Genomic DNA, 21,755 nt, shown 5'->3' with positions numbered 1-21,755 from the left:
GTTGGGCAACTCAAAAGTATCCAGGAAAACCAGCTAGCGACTTTGTATGTTCTGCACATACCCAACTTCAATCCAAATGATTCACCACAAGGTGCAAAACATTAATCAGCCTCAAAAATAGAAAGGCCAGAATTGACTGTGCCAAAAGGCCAGCCCAGTTCTGGAACAGTATTCTTTGTGGACAGATGAGACTTAAGATCAATGTGGACCAGAATTATGGAAAGATTATGGAAAGTTTGGAGAAGAATTGGAATAGCTCATGATCCAAAGCACACCACATCTTCTGTAAAACATGGTGGAGGCAGTGTGATTGCATGGGCATGCATGGCTTCCAATGGCACTGGGTCACTTGTGTTTATTGATGATGTGACAAAACACAGAAGAAGATGGATTAATTCTTAAGTGTATAGGGATATAGTTACTGCTCAGATTTAGCCAAATGCATCAAAGTTGATTGGATGGCGCTTCACGGTATAGATGGACAATGATCCAAAACATACTGCTAAAGCAACCCAGGATTTTTTTTTCGAAGAAGTGGAATATTCTGCAATGGCCGAGTCAATCACCAGATCTCAACCCAATCGAGCGTGCATTTCACTTGCTCAAGAAAATAGTTATGATTCCCACATGTTTCATCATATATTTTTGTTTAACGCTTTGAATTAAACCTTCAAGTCTGCACTTCCATTCCATTGTAGTTGTTTCATTTCAAATCCAATGTGGTGGCATGCAGAGCCCAAATCATGAAGATTGTCTCAGTGTCCAAATATGTCTAGGCCTAACTATGTGTCACACTAGGCACCCCGGGAAACTGGGTTCTCCTTCACCCCAAGTGTGTAAAGGAGAGATTTTGGAGGTCCTTCCTGCTAGCTGCTGTTTGACTATTTAGCTCAGCTCTGCTCTCAAAAGACTTCTTTTTCATTCATTCATTCATTCATTCATTCATTCAGTCATTCATCTACTCATGTCGATTCATTCACTCTCCAACACATCCATTCACTCAGACACCATAGGTGTTATTACTACATTGTTACTACAGCAAGTATTGCTGTTTTACGCCGCAGGTCACCTCTTTTGCACATGATTACAATGTTTATGCTGTTTATACTGTTTATATATTGTCACCATATTGTTTAGGTGCAACTTGTTAAACAAGACCTACGTATTTATATATATTCTTAACACTGTTTATTTTTTATTTTTAGTTTTCTATTTTTGATCATTTTTCTTGCACTGTCCACCTTTTGCCGTGAGTGGTTGAAATTTCCCCACTGTGGGATGTTAAAAAGAATGAATGAATATTCTATTCTATTCTATTATGTCAGGGGTGTCAAAACTACGGTCCCTTTTTAATTGGCCCGCAGCAAATTCTAAAAATATAATTGAACATGTCCCACACATGAAACTTGCTGTTGAATCTATTCACACTGTATTACTATGTTGTACATTTTTTGTGTTCTGTTTTGAATATTGAAGAGATTGATGATTTACCCATTTGATCACAAAGTCAATGAAAATCCATTAATAGAAAGTCGTGATGTGTGCTGTTATTTTACCTTTTGCCGTATTCAATTAAAAAGCATAGTTAACTAACATTTTATCGATTTTGCCAATTCTAATAAAATAGAAGTGAAATGGCCCAGATATTTTTATATTTTTCTGTATGTGGCCCTCAGCTTTCTTGTGGGAAACGACGGCCCGGTGTATGAGGAGCGTGGCTGGGGTCTGGTGGGAGCACACACTTAAGGCCACAATCATGACTCATTGGGGATTTTCTTCATGTGAAATTTCAACAGTGAGTGTTTTTTTTTCTTTAACATATTTACTATCACAGAGCCAACAATACCTACGGTTAAGAGTTGGTGACAAGATGTTTCTACGAGCTTTTGAAGGACTTTATGATGTCCATTTGGAATAATGCTGTGCGTTTTGATCTCAGATGACACACCTGGCCAAGAGGCAATGTCTTCGGTCAAACAACTTCTGACATGTGGAACCTCTCAAGGCTTTTTACACCCCGATTACACTCTTTTGGCGCAGAGACTTGGGTGAAATGGCCGGTCCAGGTCAAAAGCTTTACACTGCTCTGCCTCAACTGAGTATGACCCAATGAACCTGGACATTGTCTCTGCTTTGTCCACACTAGATATGGAGTTAACAAAAATTACACTGAGGAAATATTGATTAGTGCTAGCTCATCAGTATTTAAGAACGTGTTAAAATTCATGTTTGGGCATTGCACTTACTCTATTTGTTGGTACTGGCACGTTGCTTGACTATTTATATTACACTCTACTTTCTAAAGCAATTGTATCACATTTGTGAGGGAAATATCACTGGATTACATATTACACTATTATTTTTGTCATGCACAAATAATGTTTTTCTTTTAAAATGTGTTTTTTTGAATTCCCTTTATGTCATAAATCATGCAAAAGTTTAAAAAAGTCTTTACCAGTCAATGAAAATTCTTCTTGAACTAAACCAGCTATTTAATAAAAAAACATATTTGATGATGTGAAAAAAATAGCTGAAAACTTAATTGAAGCTCAAAAAAGGCAAACTGTGGAGACAGGTGGTTCTCACAGAGCAAGGATGCTATGATAAGAGAACCATGCTATGATGTTTTATGGATTAAACTAACCAACAAGTAAAGAAGTTCAAGTTACTTCCATCTTTAATATTTACAGTAGTAGAATGCTACATGAATTAAATGCAGGGGTAACTTTACTCAAAAATATCTCATTTTGGCACTATTCGTCTGCACAATGGCTGCCATTACTATAAACTGTTTTTAATTCTAGGTACATTTTCAAGTGGGGTATTTTTCAGGGTAGTATTTTTACTTAAGTAAATGATCTGCATGGTTTCCTCCACTGGAGGGAGGAACCACAAGAAATACAGGCTCCTCATTTGCAACAAAAGATCCTCAAATCAGTGGAATTGTAAAGGCTCAATTTGGATATGGAGTACAGTATATAGAATAGATTATTGGATTATGGTGTATTTAAAATCAAATGCAATGGGCTCTACGAGAGAATAAAACACCTGTAACCATTTAAGTTTTTTGTTGTTAGTTTTTATTTGCAAGGCAGGGGCCATTCTCTTGAGCTCTCCCGCGAGGTCAAGTCACAATTCAACAGGATCACATCGCCGAAAGTATTGCACAGTATTCGAGTTGCTTCACCTCCTGGTGACATTTGGGCGCCTCTGCGAATCAATTTTGACAACACGAAAAACATGAAATCAAATATTTAACAGCTAAAAAGATCTGAGGGACTTACAAATGTTGAGGCAACAATGCACGCCTTCTACTGCCAGAAACATTCCCAACAAGCACTCACTTGTTCCACACAGGGATTATGTAGGGAAGTACATATCAGATTAAGTCAGTGCACAAATTAACATGAATGTGAGGAGTTCCGGTCGTCAAGTTTTTTGACTGGCACGTCTATTATAAAACTCTGACCAAGCGCGGGTTTGATCAGTTTGATTGATTGACAGGCCTTCAGAATAACGTGATAGTTTCCCTCGGAAACCCATTATAGAATTACAGATGTCCAAATTCTAAATGAACTTTCCTCTTAGAAATTACCATCAGAGCTGATATATCGTGTTACTATTGCCCTTAGAAGACAGCATTATCATGAAATATATCATGAAATATGTGCAATAAGACTATTTTCATCTCAATCGTGTCCATTAACTTTTGTGCAAAAACAAAAAGTCCATATTATCTTGTTTTTTTTCAACCATTATATTCAATATTTTGGATATGCTTGGATATAAAGAAAAATTTGATTTACAGGGGGGGGTTAGTTTTCTGTGCACTGTAGTCACTTCAAATTGTACCGTGCACAGTCATAGATGGTAATTGTTTTTCTGCACGGGTCATGTTCGGCCTCTTCAATCACGCACACTCACAGTTGAAAAGCCACTAAACGGGAAATTTTGTGCACACGAACACAAGCTTAAGATCTTAATTGTTTTTATCTTATCTATCCATTATTATCCTATCTTATATAGCTCAATTTTAAACGAACCCCATTTGAAAAATAATCATGGTTGTGATGTTTACATGTCATTATAAAGCCCAATACATTTTTTTTGAGAATTAACAATCGACCTGATCACATCATTCATTTATGACGTCCTTTAATTTCATGATCAAAACAATAGCGCAATCACAATCAAAGAGGCTGATAAGAGATGATGTAACGCCGGGTTGTTTTGTTTTTTAAGGAAGGAAAAAGTATTTGTGCAGAAAATAATCATTATACTTTATTATGCTTTTATGTATAATATGTTTTATACTTTTTTTTAAATGTCTTGAAGGCGTGCGTCTTTGGGTCCCGGGAGTTGCACTGCTTTCCAAACTCAGATGGGCTTTCCGTCAGGTGATGTGCTGTCAAGACTGAAGAGCACAGGGGTAGAAAGGGGGAGGCAAACAGCCAGAGGGCGAGGAGGCGCATGTGTAAGGGGAAGGGGGGGTGAGAGGGGTTGAATTTCAAGATTTAAGGAAGTGTCATAATTGAAAACTGGAGCTGAAAGATCACCGCGCAGATTCAGAGGGCCATTCCTGGCTTTGGCCTTTGCGCAATGAACGCACATGTTTGGGTTTGGTTTTTTTTTGTGCCAAAAGTGACCAAAATCAGAGGATCAAGTTGAAAAGAATCTTGGATAATGCGCAAGGTTTGACTTCTAGGACGTCTAATTAAGCTTTTTTTTTTTTTTTTTTGGGTAAAGGGTCGTGAGCAGGCGCGATCATGCGCATTACTCCTCGCGTCTTTAGCTTCGCACCATTTGGGATCAGCGCATCTTTGAGATGGTGACGCGCCTGCGATCGGCGCGTCTCCAAACTTTTCTCCCAAATGGCTCATTTGAAAACTTCGGAGATGTTTTGTGCCAAGTCATCCTTCAGCATCAGCAGCCTGCTGTGGCGACGAGAGGAAGCGATGAGCGGCCAGCAGCCTGTCGCCCCGTCCCGGACACCGGAGGGACATTTGGACGGTTCGGCGGAGCGGCGCGCAAACGCGGGGACTCATCCGGCGGCCACCGGTGGAAAGCAAGGAAGCCCCCGGGTGGATTCAGAGAAAATCCCAGCGGAGGAAAGCGGGAAACCCGAAAAACCCCCTTTTAGTTACAACGCTCTCATCATGATGGCGATCCGCCAGAGTCCGGCGCGGCGGCTCACCCTCAACGGCATCTACGAGTTCATCATGGGGAACTTTCCATATTACCGACAGAACAGACAGGGCTGGCAGAACTCCATCAGGCATAACCTGAGTCTGAACAAGTGTTTCGTGAAAGTGCCGCGGCACTACGACGACCCGGGCAAGGGCAACTATTGGATGCTGGACCCCTGCAGCGAGGACGTGTTCATCGGCGGCGCGTCGGGGAAGCTCCGGCGCCGGGCCTCCGCGGGTTCCCGGGCCAAGCTGGCTCTGAAAAGAAGCGGGTGCCGGCTGCTGTCCTCCGGTGGCGTTGCCCTGGCGAGCTCGTTTTACTGGCCGGTGCCGCCGTTTCTACCTCTCCAAGCACCGGTGGGGGGTTACCTGGGCTTCCCTGACGCGTCGGCGTCGGTTCTGAGCGCGACGACGCGCAGCGATCGCCCGGTTCAGACACGCCAGGAGACGTCGCACGTCGGATTGACCGGCGCGCAATCGCGTCGCTACCAGCAGCTCGGCGCCGCTTTCCCTTCGTCCGTCCCGGCTTGCCCCCTGCCCCTGGCGGAGCCCTGCTCTTTCAACGTGATCTCGGGACACACCGGCTGCTTTTACGCGCACCAGATGCACCGCGCCGCCGCGCTGAACCGGGAAGAGTGCGCATCATCGGTCAATCCCCCGCCGGGACTATTTAACGATTTCTCCAAATACTGGCCGCAAGTCACCGCCGGCCTTGCGTCCTGGAACGTGGAAAATTGTTTAAAAGTCGACACCAAGTGAAGGACTTAGATCAGCAGAGTTTGGTAAAAAAAAATTAAAATAAAAGCCCTGTAATTAAACAACCAAAGACATAAATAAACTTGTTAATCTGTATATGGACTTCAAAATTAAATAAGCAAGTGGCATATATCTGATCAGGGGGGTGATCTAATGCGTATAATTATTACCCATATTATCAGCCTTAAATTAAATTACTCGTCTAACTGCATTTAACTACTTCCTGGTTTGGGGTTCATCTAAGTCATTATTTCCCCATATATCTTTACTCGCATATCAGTAGAAATTGTAGAAATAACGCATGTGTGTTTGTCAGACTCAAAACGTCTTCCCTGAAAATTGATTTTAATAGTGAAGATAACATATATAAAAGATTATCGATTCATAAGATGCGATTGATTTTCAGGCATGTAAAACTGTTTCAATTGCTATTGTTTTTATCTAAAAGTCAATTACAAGGTATGGAGGTAAATTGCTTATTTTTGCGTTTAGATCAACTTTTTCCCCTATATAATTTCAACTGCCCCGGATACAATCAACTGTACAGACAATTATTTTTACAGACTGTGTCGTGGCGTGGAGCTATGAACGTTTTAGAATGTGGAAATCGAAAAAGGAGCTCCGTTTCCTCGGGGGACTACTTTATCCCGAGGAGTAAAATTACAAGTAAAACGTCTCCGTCCGCGCTTGATCTTATCGTCCTGACATCACTACCTTTTCAACTTTCCCTCACCTGGCCATGACAACCCCCTCCTATATAATTAATAAAAAAATAGATTCATGTAGATGGAGATAAAATCAGCCTGCTGGACGAGTGCCTCCCGTGGAACAAAAGACTCTTTATGTTTAAAAAAAAAAAAAAAAAAAAAAAAGGCCCAACTCGTCACCCCCTCCCCACTCCACGGTCGCCAGTGGTTTAAAGAAACCCGGATCAGGTAACATTTAAAAACAACGCTGTCGGCAAACTCCCTGGTAAGATAATCATACTGTCGTTACCGGCGTGAGTAATCCGGTGGAGATGGGAGTCAACAGGTCCGCGGGGATGACATCTCTAAGATTTGACAGATCCGTGGATAAACAAAAAAAGTGGCGTGTAAATCACTTGAACAATAATTATTATCGAAGGTAATTTATCATCGTGCTTTTATTTTGAAAGGTCGCACAGGAAAATGAGTGGGATTGGGGAGTGGGGGGGGTTAATCCCTGAGGAGATAATCGGAAATTAGGATTTCCTTACCCCCCCCCCCCCCAATTAGAATGAATGAAAAGATGTTTTTCCACGTGTTGAGGGATCAGTATATCAGATCAGAATGGGTATTACTGATAACATTAAAAAAAAAGATCACGTGAATTTTTTGTCATTGCAATTTGGTCAGTTCACAGGGATGACAATATCTTATTCAAAGAATATAATAAATAAGTAAGGGCCCAAAGAGGACTGACTACACCACAATGACATTATGTATGGTAGCAATTCTTAAATGGACAACACAAGACTCATATAAACTCTTGTATATCTTTATTATTGGGAATTTGGTTTGGGGAATGAAAATATCTTTGTCTTTATTCCATCCATCATAAAGCATTTTTCTGTGCTACTTAACTGCATTTATCACATTGAATAAAGACATGCTGTTGTTTTTTTTCTCTATGCATAATATTAGAAGTTGAGGTAGAAAAAGGAAGGAGAATTGAATGAACGGGTTTAATTTTGTATCAGTGTAACAAATGTGTAAATAAACATCCCTTTGGTAGACTGTCAAGTGATTTTAAATGTGATATCAGTACGTAATTCTTTTTTGCCTGTCTGACTTATTAGTTGTGATCGGAACCCCACTGTTTCCGTTGAACAGGTAAGGTACAGCGGTAGACCCACCATATGATGTATACTTTAATGCATCACCACACACACATTCTTGTTCAAGTTGCACTTGGCTCATTTTACCAACCCACTGTGGTCCACAGTTTACGATGTAGGATTTTTTCTGGTATGAGGTGTTCTTCGTAAAGGTATAGTACAACTCTTGAAATCAATCCCACACACTCAACTTTCTCAATAGAACACTGGTTTCTATTATCCACAGCTAGTGACTTCCACAGGTAGATCTTCCACCCCCTTGAAATAAAGTAAACTCTACCACACTCTTAGGCGTCTGTCTGTCTTTTGTAAGAAAGCCAATCTCTCAATCTCTCAATGTCTCAGTGCTGTGTAGCTAATTTAGGTTAAATGTCTCTCTCTCTCTCGCTCTCTCTTTCTCATACACATGCACACACTCACACACACAAACACTTGGCCTTTTTATGCAAAACAAAGGCTCATCTGTGTTGGTCTACAATATTGGCTGCTCATCCTGCCGCTGACATTTTCTTAACAGGGTCAGTGATCATTGTGTAACACAAAAGTAGATAGCACATAACACCTCAATACATAGCATCCTAAACAATAGGGGGAAATGAGAGTGATAGTCCAAAAAGCATGTTTTTTTAAGTTGTTTTAAGAACTTCACTATATCTTTACGAGTTGTAAGGTGTTTATATACCTTTGTCAAGTGGTAATCACTTTTAGTTAGATGTGGAATAAAGCAGCAAAATGTAAAAATAATGTGCATTACACAGGTATTAAACATGAGTCCTCAACCGCAACACTAAACCTCTCACTAAAAGGTTATAGGAGGTAACCTACATAGAAAAAGGCTGGATTTACCGTTTACTTTCTAGTTTTATAATTGTTTTAAACATAAACAATTCGTTGAAAATGACATTGTCAGATTTTTTTATATGTCTTAACATTAACTTAATGACAATGGCAATGTGTGTTATAGTTACATGGTTCCTTCAACACGTTGTGAGTTTTGACTTGCCATATTTAGTAACGGTTAATATGTCTATATTCAATGTAAACAACAGATAATCCAGGGCTGAAAATGATCAAATATACCATGAATACTCCGGCATTATAGTTTTCCAAGTCAGCTTTTCAGTTTTATACTACATTTTCGTCCAAGTGTATTTCACCCGGAAGCTGTTACTCCAACTTTTTGAAGCGGACTCCTGGAACCGGAAGTAGTTCCACGTACGCGAGGTCTCGTTGCGGAGCGCGGTACGATCTAGCTGTATTGCTATTTTTTAAGAACCTGCAATAATGTAAGTATCCTAATGTTTTGAAAAAGTAATCACAAATTACAAATCCGCGTGAAAGCCTTCAAGTCTTGCTCGTTCGCACACTATTGAGTCGCTCAAAAACTATCGTCAGGAAGCAAAGCTCATTAGCTCAAGCTAGGAAAACCTTTGTATGTTCTCTGGCTGCTATCCCAACTTACTCGTTCGAACTATGTTTTTTTGTTTTTACAATAAAGGCTAATCATTTTATACTTGGTTATCAAGCACTGTGTGAAAATTGGTTAATGTTTCTTAATACTTGAGATAATTATGTTAAACGGAAATGCTAATCGTTAGCCTGGCACGTTTCGTCCCGGGGGTTAGTTCTTTGGCTATCTGGGTGTAGTACACGTTAATTGTGATCGAACACAAGGTGTATTGCCTTTACTTTTGCATCATATACCGTTAGCTCTATTTGATTATTATTTTTAGTATATTGTCATAATGTTAACATTCAAATGAAAAACACGGCTTACTGTCGACGTTTGAACGATCTAAGTTACTGTATTCCCGTTGCGATTTTGTGCTGGATGAACATTTAATGCTTCCATGATGAACTTTTGATAACTTCGACCTTTTTTATTGAAGGTCATTGTGATATTACAGTTAAATTTAGCATTCAACGGCACCCCATTTTGTGTACTTTTATAAATAGGTTAAATAACCTTGAATTAAATTAAGATTTAAATTTAAATCCGACAAAGTAATATACCCCAATGACTAAAATGAAAACTTACCAGATGCAGTATTTGATGCTTTAAATTATAAACTTTGGATACCCTGATATCTGAATGGATTGGTTATCAATTCCATTTTGTCTATTACAATTTACTTGAAATGTGCAAATCTTTCAATATATATAGTTGATGTTATGTGACTAATGGGTTCTGCACTGTACACTGCATTGACTAATATAGCAATTCAAACCTCCTTTCTTTGTCTTTGAGTGTCAGTGGCAGAAGGGCAAAGTCTTGGAGTATAAGAAAAATACAAAAATGCAACCATTAATGCCAAACATGCAATTGTGGAACACATTTTTCTGACCTGTTTATGTGCACATTTGTATAATATCTGAGGTTAAGTGACTTGTGGTCTTAAGAGACATACTCATACTGAGTAAATCTTAACTCCAATGAAGCGCGTAAGAAATATGTTAAACAAAAATGTCAATTCATCTTAAAGCATTATTCTTGCTCCTCTGACTTGGACTTGTCATGTCTCCTCCCTGTTACATTCTGACAAATCTCCCATGATAATAGGGTTGAATGAACATTATGTTACTGCATCACTCAGTTTTTAACTATACACAACCTATATTACCGCTTTCAGCAAAGGTCATGTTGTTTCAAAGCTGTTAAGCAGTTGTTGTTTTTTTGTTTTGTTGTTTTTTTTTTTTTTTTACTTTCAACTACTTTGCCCAATTTTAGGAGTCTTTTAACAAAGCCCAAGTCTGAAATGACTCCAGAGGAGCTCCAGAAACGGGAGGAGGAGGAGTTCAATACGGGTCCCCTGTCCGTGCTAACCCAATCTGTCAAGAATAACACACAGGTCCTTATAAACTGTCGCAACAACAAGAAGCTGCTCGGAAGAGTGAAGGCTTTTGACAGGTACTCAGCTTTGACTTTCTTTATTGGGTCACTTAGTAAAATTAAATTTTGGCAGATCATCGAGTTCACTGCCCTTCCATTTCTGCTATGAGCATACGTGACCATTGTTATATTTACTGCACAATCTGATGTTCAATGTTTGCCGCATATGGAAACATACTATAAAATTAAAAATGGAAACACAAAATCAATATGCTGTAATTGGTCAAGCTTCAACTATATCTCTAAAAGACAGATTAGATAAAAGTTTTTTTTATTAATAAAATTGTTAATTTTGGTATGTGTTGCATGATCTTCTATTCTGTTTTGATCTCATAACACTTTACAGACCCCTTGTTTTACTCTCGGCAAGTGTTTTCAGAAAACTGTATTTTCAACTGCAGTTCTTTTATCCAGATGTCTCATCATTGTCATTGTAGGCACTGCAACATGGTCTTGGAAAACGTGAAGGAGATGTGGACGGAGGTTCCAAAAAGTGGGAAAGGAAAAAAGAAGTCCAAGCCAGTGAACAAAGACCGCTACATTTCCAAAATGTTTCTGCGGGGGGACTCTGTCATCGTTGTACTGAGAAATCCTCTGATCACAGGGAAATGAACTATTCACGAAGCCTTTTTTTTTTCATTTTCTTTTCTGGTGTAAAGCAAGCTGAAGGCTGTTATTAATGAAAAGGTGTTTTTGTTTTGCTGTTGTACCTATGTGGTCTCCAATCTTCAGTAGGATCCTTCAATATGAGAGTATCTTGTTTAGCTCCGATCTGTGAGTGTATTTTTCATTTTAATAATAAAAATTCAATCTGAAACCTTTTTTGTAGTTACCAATGTTCATTTTTTCATCTTCTCAACTTGTCCAAGTTTTTTTTCAGCCTGCTAAATCCTCCTGTCCATTATCCATGAGAATCGTAAGTACTAACAGAAAATTAGTAAAAGTCTGTAACACTCAATTGTTGCTATGCAGATCATATATTCGTGATTATTCATAATTGTTTTGTGCCAATTTCATGTCTAGACTACCCAGTTAAACCCAGTGTCAGTTTAACATCAGAGACATTATAACAATGACCATAACTAAACTAAGTAATGAGCACAGGTGTAAATGTTCCATATATGGAAACATACTTGGAGGACACTGGATTCTGGTCACTTTACTGCCCAATTTGAAAACGTTCATCTTTGTCAGTACTTTAAATACCATCTGTAAAATAAGACATCCTGCCTTTCTTTTAAATCTTGTGTTGCATATTCTACAAATGGGTCTTTCATACACAAAATGTAAGTAAAGTTGTTTTATTTTATACCACAGCCGATCAGTATCTCAATCAAAGGCTGTGATCGGACAATATTTTTGGCCAATCTACTCTGGATATTCCGCCTTTGTCAGTCCCAAACCACTCAAGTCTCGGTGAAAAGTTACTGCATTTACTCTTGATTTCTCTCGGGGTTCCTCCCTCCTCTCCCCATCTCCTGATCTCACCCTTTCACTCTCCCCGACAGCATCTTGTGTGTCAGGCTGGATTTCAGTCAACGGCGCTAAATATGCAACAAACTGCCGTTTAAAGGCCCGTTGCATTATTAATGAGAGCAGATGTGCTGACTGTCACTTCACACCCCCAAGTGCCTTGATTCCAAACCGTTCCTCTGCTGCTCGGCCCCTCCTGACCATTTTGTTAATTGTCCTAATAGCTGACCAGAAAGGCTCCCCTTACTTCCTCTCACAGATGACACCTTTCAGGTTCCCAAATCCAACCGCAAAGTATACTGGCATGAGGGAACACAGCTTCTTTAAATCATTATTATTTTTACATTTTCACAAGTAGTAAACTAGATTTAGGTTAAAGATTACCATTAATGGAATTTTCAAAATCGTCTACATGCTTGTGCAACAAAGTACACACCAAAAGTGAGGATATTGATGATTCTACGTGTATAAGTACAACAAAATAGGACCACAACAAATAATTTTTAATATGAAGAGGGGAGAAACTAGTTATCAGTTGAAAAACTGTCCAGCAAGGATATATCGCAATATTTCTGATAGAAGAGTCTTTTTAAGACCTTAATCTGGTTGGGCAGATGTTGGGATTGGATGACATTAATGCTTCTTGCTCCACAATGCTTTTTTTTATTATTATTAATTGTAGATAGATATTATCAAAAATTTCACACTGATTCTAGACTGGCCAGGAGGTTTAAATGGCAGAGGTCAGGAAAAACTGAGAGCCTACATTTCCCACTTGAGGAAATATTAGATTAACAGCATCAATATGTTATGATGGTGTAGTCTGCTTAATGACAATTGATATGTATTTCAACTATGCATAGTAAGTAATTAATCGTGTTTTATTTTCAGCCTGTCAGGGATGTGATGCAAAATATTTCCAGGCAATATTTAAGAGTAAAAAAATTGATGAGGGTTGGCGGAATAAAGTAAGCCAATGAACCCCTAGATTACTGAGTGCTGAAATTCGTTGATTGCAAAAATGTGGCCACTTTTGACCCACATCTTTTTTTCCAAACAATACTTCATCTTTTTTGGAATGGATTGGAATTTTATTCAGAGAAGGAAAATGCAATTTAACATAGTTTGATGACAAAGAATGTTGCTGGCATCCTGCACAATGACAGAAATATTACTGATTTTCTGAATGAGATAAAGGCGAGAGAATAACCAAGATGTTTACCAAAAAATGCACAACACCTATAGAACAGAATCCTCAGGAGTGGTATTACTATGACACAACAAGATTTAATAATATTAGTGCTGTTGTTTAATCTTAAGTATCTACCACCATGCCGAGGGCTTGGAATATGAACGTGTCCACCCGTTGTCTACTGTCCAAAACCTATCACATCTGACCCTGATGTCTCCCCCTCAGGTTAAGAGCTAACTGGGCGATAGCTCCAGGTTATTTGTATTATTATTTGTAACGGTATTTAGCAGAGTGTGATCGAGCCACGTGGGCCGTGCCAATGGGCTCCCCTTCCCAACCAATGAGCTGCAGGAGGGCACCCTGGTCTCCTGAGAGCAGACAAGGTGCAATTTTATTCAGTAAAAAAAATGTTATTCAGAAATGATTTTTCATTAATTGTTATTTAGCTTCCTATTCAATTAAAGGCCTTAGCTTCTTAAAATATTTTTAAAATCTGATAGATCCACATAGCCACATAGATATTAGGCTTTTGAACATCTTGCCCAGCTTTCTGACCGTCGGATGGGAGAGTTCATTATCTAAAGGAAAAGAAGTTACTTTATCTGATTCCCCAGAATTGATCCACAAAGCAAATGTAAAGGTTATTTTAACACCTCTGCAGTCACCCGGATGAAGCACCCTTGAATGACTTGAAGTCAGTGCGGAGGTGCTTGAGATACAAACCACTATGGAAAATTCATTTGTTTGGTATCATCATTCGCCTCTCATGTTACTTAACTGATCTCAAAGGCCCATCAGAGGTCTCAATCCCTTCGGATTTTGGGGAGTGAGCCATCCATGAGCAGGAAGGCATATGTTTTATTCAGTGGGTAAGTGATAAGAGAGGGGAAGTGTGATTATGATAGCAATCGGCCATGCGTGGATACTCGACCCTCCGAGCAACACAACACCCGGCTCTGTATCGATCAGCCCGGTAACTGGAGCTAGCGTCGCAGTTTGTTTTCAAGCAGAGGCACGGTCCGGGTGTCAGAGCCACCGGGCCAGGTGGAGAGAAGAGGGGAGGATGTAAACACACAAACACCGCCTTTGGTCATCTCTCCTCGAGTGTGAATGACAGTTACTGCAAGGACACATTCATCAACAGCCAAAACAAGAGGGATCATGTGTATCCGCTGAATAGAGGCCAAGGCCAGTTTTCAAACATAGGGTGTCGTGGTAGCTAAAGTACCTTAAGAGTCCTCCACAAGCCATAAGAAAATAACTCTAATGAATATAATTACCCTCAAATCATCCTCTATCAACACAAATATATGAAATTATTATTATAATTTTTAAACTTGGACAGCAGGAGATAAAATAAAGTTTGTACTCAATTTTTACTTTTCAACCATAAGAGACTACAATAATGTTTTACGGTCTGTGTCCTCAAAAGACTTCGATCTGTTAAAGCAAAAACAGCCCTAAAACATTCTTGATTATGTCACTTCGCACAGTGAAGGGCATTCAATAATAATCATAATTTATCCTTTACTAATCCCCGCGGGGAAATTCATTCTCTGCAATTAATGACATACTATTTCGACATACTAGGAGGAGCCGGGAATCGAACCAGGAATGTTTGGTTCCAAAGAAGCCACACTTCTGATTCTTTCAACTGTATGAAAAAGAGGATATATTTTGGTCAGTTGAGGTCATTTGCTGAACTGAACTGTTTTACTCACTATCAGACTTTAACAATGAAAAATAAATGAATTACGTAGTGTTCACATTTGTCTATAATACAGCAATTCCATAAAATTTGCATCAGTGGTCTTGGCCTCCACCCAAGATCTTTGTGAAGGATCTGAGCCCGCATTCCACCTGAATTGCACCAACATGAGACATTTATAATACCAGTTTGAAAATTGGAAATTAAAGCTGAACGAACAGTAGAGATTGTACTGCACAACAGTTGCCAAGTTACGGAACAACTTGATGCATTAAATACTTTTGTATGGATTATGCCAAAGTTGCCACAACCAAATAAGGTGCAATAAACCACACATAGATTGCTTGACCACTTAATCATACGTGTTTCAACATTTTCTTTAAATTAGTTTTATTATGGATCAGCAAGTTGAAACAGATAACAAGCAATTTGTTTGTTTGTTTAGAAGGTTATTAGGACAGTGTACAATTACATTAAGCACAGAGGCAGAGATGTTTGTACCATATTTTAGCTCATAGCTAATTTCCATCTGTAGTCCTGGACAATACAAATATAAAACTGTACAAAACAGACAATATATATAAAATATACAGATAGGCAATAAAATAACTATACAATATATAAACAGGCAATGAAATATGTATTTTGCAAGTTGAAAGTGCTATTGTTGTGATATTGTTGTGATATTATTACTTTGGTCATCTGGGGGCCATCAGATGTTACCAAGAAGGGTAACATCTGATGGCAAAATACCCGTCTGGCATTGTTAGTGTGAGCATGTTTGGTGCTCCAGAATCCAATTTTTAACGGCCTGTGAAAAGGTGTGAAAATCAGTCATGTTCTTAAGATTGTCTGGAAGCCCATTCCATTCTTTTATGGCTTTACAGGAAAAGGCAGATTGAGAAAAGGCAGACTTTCTTATAGGAACATTGCAGTCTCCTCTAGACACCGACCTTAGCACTCGACTTGTGAGTTGGGAGCAAGGCTTGATGTAGGTCTTAAGAGGAGGTGGGGCGGCGTTATGTAAAATTTTGTGGACCAGACGGATATCAGAGTCCCTGATCAAGTTGTCAAAGCTTAATATTTTCTATCGCATAATAGTATAATTACTGAAAATACGATACAATGTCTCAGGTATGTATGAAGGCATTTTCTAATTGTATAAAAATTGAACTTTTTTGATCAGTTATTTGTGAATTACTGTGATAAAAATGAGGTACTATATGTAATTCATGAAACAAATAGCGTGTCAAATTATCATGAAATCTTATCATTTGATCAGAGTTCATTTGTGGCATAGTTCATGATATAATCATCACTTAAAAAGTATTTATAACTACAGTGACCCTTTTTTTGATGGGTGATTTTTGTGTCATTATATCATTTTGTCAGATAAAAGTTTTTTTGTTTTAAAATAACCTGTTAGGATTTTGTAATAAAATCATAAATTTGACATTATTTTGATATTTGTGATTAATTACCATTTTGACCCTTGAATATTGTCTTACTAACTTACTAATACATCATATACTGTGTGTTTTTATATATATAAATATATATAAATATACATAAATATACACAAACAAGAATATATATATAAATGTAGTGTGTGGGTTTGTGTTTAATAATTGAATGTAATATTCAAATAAACAAAACATTGACACAGTAGTCAATATTTTTATGATCATTCACAAAATGGATGCGTATATTTCATTATTATGTTAGACTTTAAAAGTCCTGCAAAGCTCACAGATTTTTTTTTAGTTTGAAAACAAAATTGTTTGGTTACATTTCATTAATTTAAAAGCACGGAGAGCAGAAACGGCGATGTTTCAACTAGGATAGAGCATATTGATGTAATATTGTCATCTAGTGGTAAAGAAAGGCACGACAACTTAAAGATGTCCATATTTCTGTTTGTCCCATATATTTTAGTGAGCAGCGTGAACATTATTCTCCATGCATAAATTATATTATACTTTTATTTGCTTATTTAATTATTGTACCTTTGTATAAGTACATTTTGTGGCGCCATTTGTTTTGTTTTTATACAATGTGCAATCCTCTCATTAATAAGCCTAAACTTTTCATTCCATTAAGATTCCTCATGCAGGTAAACAACATCATTAGATACATAAATCAGTCAATAAATCGATAAATAAAAGAAGTGGGTGGTATAGTGGTGCAGTGGTTCTTGCTGCTCCCTCACTGCAAGATGGTCCCCGGTGCGATTCCGACAGGGGGCCGTGTTCTTCCAGTATCTCTGTGGGGTTCCTCAAGGTTCTCCTGTGTCCTCCTGCAGTCCAAATACATGCGGGAGGTTTATTGGAGACTCTAAATTACTCAGACACGGGAATGAGAGAGTGAATGTTTGCATGTCTCTAAATATCATGTGAATGAGAGGGTGCATGATTGCATGTCTATGTGTGACCTGAATGAGAGGTTGAATAGTTGCATGTCTATATGACGTGCGAATGAGCACGTGAATGGTTGCATGTCTCAACATTATGTGTGAATTAGAGAGTGAAAGTGAATGGTTGCACGACTCTGAATCTAGCCCTGCAATTCACTGGCGATCCTCTTGCCCAGTGACAGCTGAGGGCGGACTCCTGCACCCCAACAACCCTTGCTGCAGGATAAGGGGTATAGATTATGAATGAGGTGTTTGAATTTCAGAGTTCTAGGAAGGAACTATTTCCAAAATTAGGATGTGTGTTATGGGGGGGGGGCTGTGTCAGTAGGTGTCCTACGCCTCACTGATGAGGCCTACAGCACTTCTGCCAGTTTCAAAGTTTTGTCCATGTTGGGAGGCCGTGGCTAAACATCTCGGAAATCTCGCGGCAGATGATACGTCGCAATCTGCCCTTGAACTTGGCAGTGAGCGCAGTGAACCAGGTGGTGTTAAACTTTGTATGTCTCTCTCTTGTCTCACCGCCTGTTTCTTAATAGGTCTCCTGCGGCCAGCTGGACGAACGTGTCACATAAACGTTTCTCCTCCAGGTTGTTTCCTGGCCTCTCAGAGTCAGGAAGAGAGAAAGAAAACTTGACAGTTTTATTAATTAGATTTCTTTTAGAATGCTCTTCACGGTCATGTATTTATTCCTGCCTTGATAACTACTGTTGACCCGACACTTTGTGTCTTTTTTTTGTCTTTCTGTATTTTTTATGTCCCCACAATTCACTCAACAGTCGTAACTAAGCATTCCAGAACTGGTACTTCAGAAAGTCCTTGACTTTCTGGTGAAAGACGTAAGCCTGAAACATTCTTGTTACATTAATGCCTCCACTGACACACAGATAAAGGACTGACAAGTTTTTATTCAGCTTGCCTCGCTGAGCGCATCCACTCTGACCAAAATCTTGCTGCTCTGTTTCTTTCCTCGTTCGTGGTTCTTTTCCCTATCTGTCTCGCTCGCGTGACTTTCATTCCTCTCAGCGGCCAAGTAGCTTCATTGCAGCAACTTTCCTCCTCTTGTACTTACATTGGCCACTTCTCTGTGCTTCTGTCGGCCTTCCAGCTGAGGATTCTGGATGGCATTGACTGACGTAAAGCCATGGAAATAAAATTGCGGTAAAGGAGGAGGAGGGGAGAGAAACCTTAAATTGCTGCGTGAGTTTTTGCAATTCATTATGGGCTACTTTCTGGGAACAAAACCAGCCCCATCTATTTGAGCCAATATAAATCACACACTCAACGCTTCAACACATTTCAGGATAAGCTTGCACAGCATCTTTGGCAAATATTAGAAAAGGTTTGCGCTCATTGACAAAAAAAAAAAGAAATTGGAATTTGTGTCCAGCCTTGGAAGACATCAGGGTTAACATAAGGCAAATGGCTCAAACATACCAGGCGAACAGTTGCTCAGAGCGGTCAGCTTGAATGTCTAAAGCGCACGTGTGTGTGTGTCTGTGTGTGTGTGTGTGTATGTGTGTGTGTGTGTGTGTGTGTGTGTGTGTGTGTGTGTGTGTGTGTGTGTGTGTGCTGAGATGACAAAAGGCATATTGGCTTTCTGGATGTTTACACATGCCACACAGACCTAATGCATTTCTTTCTCAATCAGACTTCTGTCCCCGTTCGGAGTGCTTTTAGCGAGCTCGCTGTTAAAAACTGGGCCATGTGAAGAGTCAAAACTCCCCTTTTTTTTCCTCAAACTGTGAAAAGAATCAAGATGAGCTGGTAATACTTCAGTGCACAACATCAGATATCTGAAAGATGTTAGGATCTATCTCTCAAAGCCCACCCCCATTCTTTAAACCTTATTCACTGTAAACTGCTCTTTCCATTGTGCAAATAAGGATTTGGGCCACATGTGTCAGAATAAATAAAGACAGAATTCCAAGATTAAAGTAAGAACCATCTTCTTTTTTCCTGAATTCCGACCTCATGATATCATAATATTTAAGTTTCAAGAACTGTTATCTTCAATGATGGATCAAAGCATCGTTGAAAAGAGGGAACATGTCTGTGGTGGCTTCCATCACTTGCTAACGACACTTGGCAAAAGAAATCCTGATTACCTTTGTGTTTGTGGTTTTGTGTGTGTGTGTGTGTGTGTGTGTGTGTGTGTGTGTGTGTGTGTGTGTGTGTGTGTGTGTGTGTGTGTGTGTGTGTGTGTGTGTGTGTGTGTGTGTGTGTGTGTGTGTGTGTGTGTATTGGAGGGATTTGCCCCATTGATTGTCAGATCAAGTCAGACTTTTTCCATAGTGCCAAATCACAACATAGTTGTCGCATGAGACTTAGCATAGAGCAGGTCTGGACCGCACTCTTTAAAATGATTTACAGAAACCCCATGAGCAAGCACTTGGTGACAGTGGTGAGGAAAAACTGCCTTTCATCGGGGGGCAGAGACCTTGGACAGATCCGAGCTCAATGCAGCCGCCCTTCTGTCTTGATGGGTTGGGGTAAAAAGAGAACTAGAGAGAAGGTACAGGAGGGGATACCATCAGGACTTAAGAAGAAGTCCATTTTGTAAAAATAAGTAAAAAAGAAGGTAAAATATTTGAAATAACATTTATATACTAATATGTCGTTATTCTGTATCCATAACTCAGCATTAAACATTCAGGGGAACATCGCTTTGGGGGCGTTACCTATGTGTGAAAAGTAGTCCCTTTTCCAATGGGTCTTAGAAAATTGTGGCATGACTAGAAATGACAGTGTGGAAAATTACAATAAAAAGTTGTCAAAGGAGCACTAAATTGAAAATAGAATTTTTAAAGTAAAAAGGGAAGGTCAAGGGCCAGATAAAGTACATTGTGAGTGGCAGCAGCGGTGGGATAGTATAATGAAATGGAGGTGTCTGTCCATGATGAGCAGGTTGAGAAGTGGATGCCGGTGCAACCATCAAGTCTTGGAAATGCATCACACATGAGGCTGCTCATTTCACGTACAGGAAATATGTGCAGGGAAGATAGCCGAATCGCACAGATGGCAGGAATTCTGAAAAATATAGTAGGCCCCTGGTTCCATTCTGATAAGGGGACCTTTCCATTTGAGGTTTGCATGTTCTCCCCGTGTCTGCATGGGTTTCCTCCGGGTTCTCGAGTTCCCTCCCACAGTCAAAAAACATGCCGCAGGTTAATAAAAAAAAAATATGGGAAAAATTGACATGAATGAGTGAGTGAATGGTTGTATGTCTAAATTTGTGGCCTTGTGATTGCCGACTAGTCCAGGCAGGTGAACCCGCCTCTCGCCCGATGACAGCATCCCCCCCCCCCCCCCCCCCCCCGACCCCAAGTGCAAGAAAAGCAGCAGAAGATGGATGGATGTTATGGATGGATGTTTATGCGTTTATTTGTTTTACATAATCCTCTTCTTTACAACGGATAACACCGCAAGGCCTCCTTAGTTAAAGGAAACCTGAAGTAACCCCAGCAGCCTGTGGGGTGAGGGTGGAGGTCTTGGCTGGGCATTGGCTTGGATGAGATGCTGCATTCAAGGATCATATGTTACTCCTGTTCCGAATTTTTTTTTAAATAAAAGCACTTGAAATGAGTGCTGGTATCGAGGTGGTACTACACGATGAAGCTGTAATAATAATAATAGTAATGATAATAGTAATGATAATAATAATGATAATAATAATAATAATAATAATGCATTTTATTTGAAGGCGCCTTTCTTGAGACTCAAGGCTTGAATGGCCCTTAGTTGTGGCATCAAATTATTTTCCAAAAAATCGGCCTTTACAGCAAAATCACAAGTACCGTCTGAAAATGCACAGACAAAAAGGCCTCTTCCATGGTGTCCAATTCAGACATTTTTAATACTCCAGTTTGTTTGAGTGCATAAAAATATTATTGAAAATAATATTGCATTTGAAAAATCGATCAAAGGATTGTGTGTGGCTGAACAAATTTATTTTTCAATGTTACTGCATAGTGTGAAAATGTATACGCGTGTGTGTGTGTGTGTGTATTTGTGTGAGTGTGTGTGTGTGTGTGTGTGTGTATGAGAGAGAGAGAGAGAGAGATAGAGAGAGAGAGAGAGAGAGAGAGAGAGGAAGAGACTTTTCTATCTAGTGTTTCTTTCGTTATTAATTCAACCTTTACATTACCTTTTAAAAACCATTAACTCATACTTCTCTTATGAAAAAATAAAAATATGAAAAAAAAGACAAAAAAGTGTAATATAAATGTATTAAAATTAAATCTGCGCATGTCGCATTGAAGCTTTCTTATCAATTCCCATG

General features: G+C 39.2%; 3 protein-coding genes across 3 annotated transcripts; all 3 read left to right on the top strand.

Moving 5' to 3' along the window:
• The first annotated feature begins 185 nt into the window (after positions 1-185).
• Positions 186-2,261, top strand: pglyrp5 (peptidoglycan recognition protein 5). The gene is given in 4 exon segments (XM_086164986.1): positions 186-234; positions 1,628-1,795; positions 1,940-2,033; positions 2,035-2,261. Coding segments are annotated over 4 exon segments (390 nt in total). The 3' UTR covers positions 2,114-2,261.
• A 2,634-nt stretch (positions 2,262-4,895) lies between these two features.
• Positions 4,896-5,945, top strand: foxg1c (forkhead box G1c). The gene has a single exon (XM_086164985.1). It carries the CDS (start codon positions 4,896-4,898, stop codon positions 5,943-5,945), a length of 1,050 nt encoding a protein of 349 aa, XP_086021111.1.
• Positions 5,946-8,988: 3,043 nt separating this feature from the next.
• snrpd2 (small nuclear ribonucleoprotein D2 polypeptide) lies at positions 8,989-11,511 on the top strand. The gene is made up of 3 exons (XM_086164427.1): positions 8,989-9,086; positions 10,529-10,708; positions 11,128-11,511. Coding segments are annotated over exons 1-3 (357 nt in total). The 5' UTR covers positions 8,989-9,084; the 3' UTR covers positions 11,303-11,511.
• The last annotated feature ends 10,244 nt before the right edge of the window (positions 11,512-21,755 follow it).

Source organism: Fistularia commersonii, chromosome 18 (genome assembly GCF_037954325.1).
Source record: "Fistularia commersonii isolate RoL2024-O1a breed Wild chromosome 18, RoL_Fcom_v1.0, whole genome shotgun sequence".
Classification (NCBI taxonomy): domain Eukaryota; kingdom Metazoa; phylum Chordata; class Actinopteri; order Syngnathiformes; family Fistulariidae; genus Fistularia; species Fistularia commersonii.
Note: the sequence above shows the minus strand (reverse complement) of the source record. Positions and strands in the feature narration are given on the sequence as shown.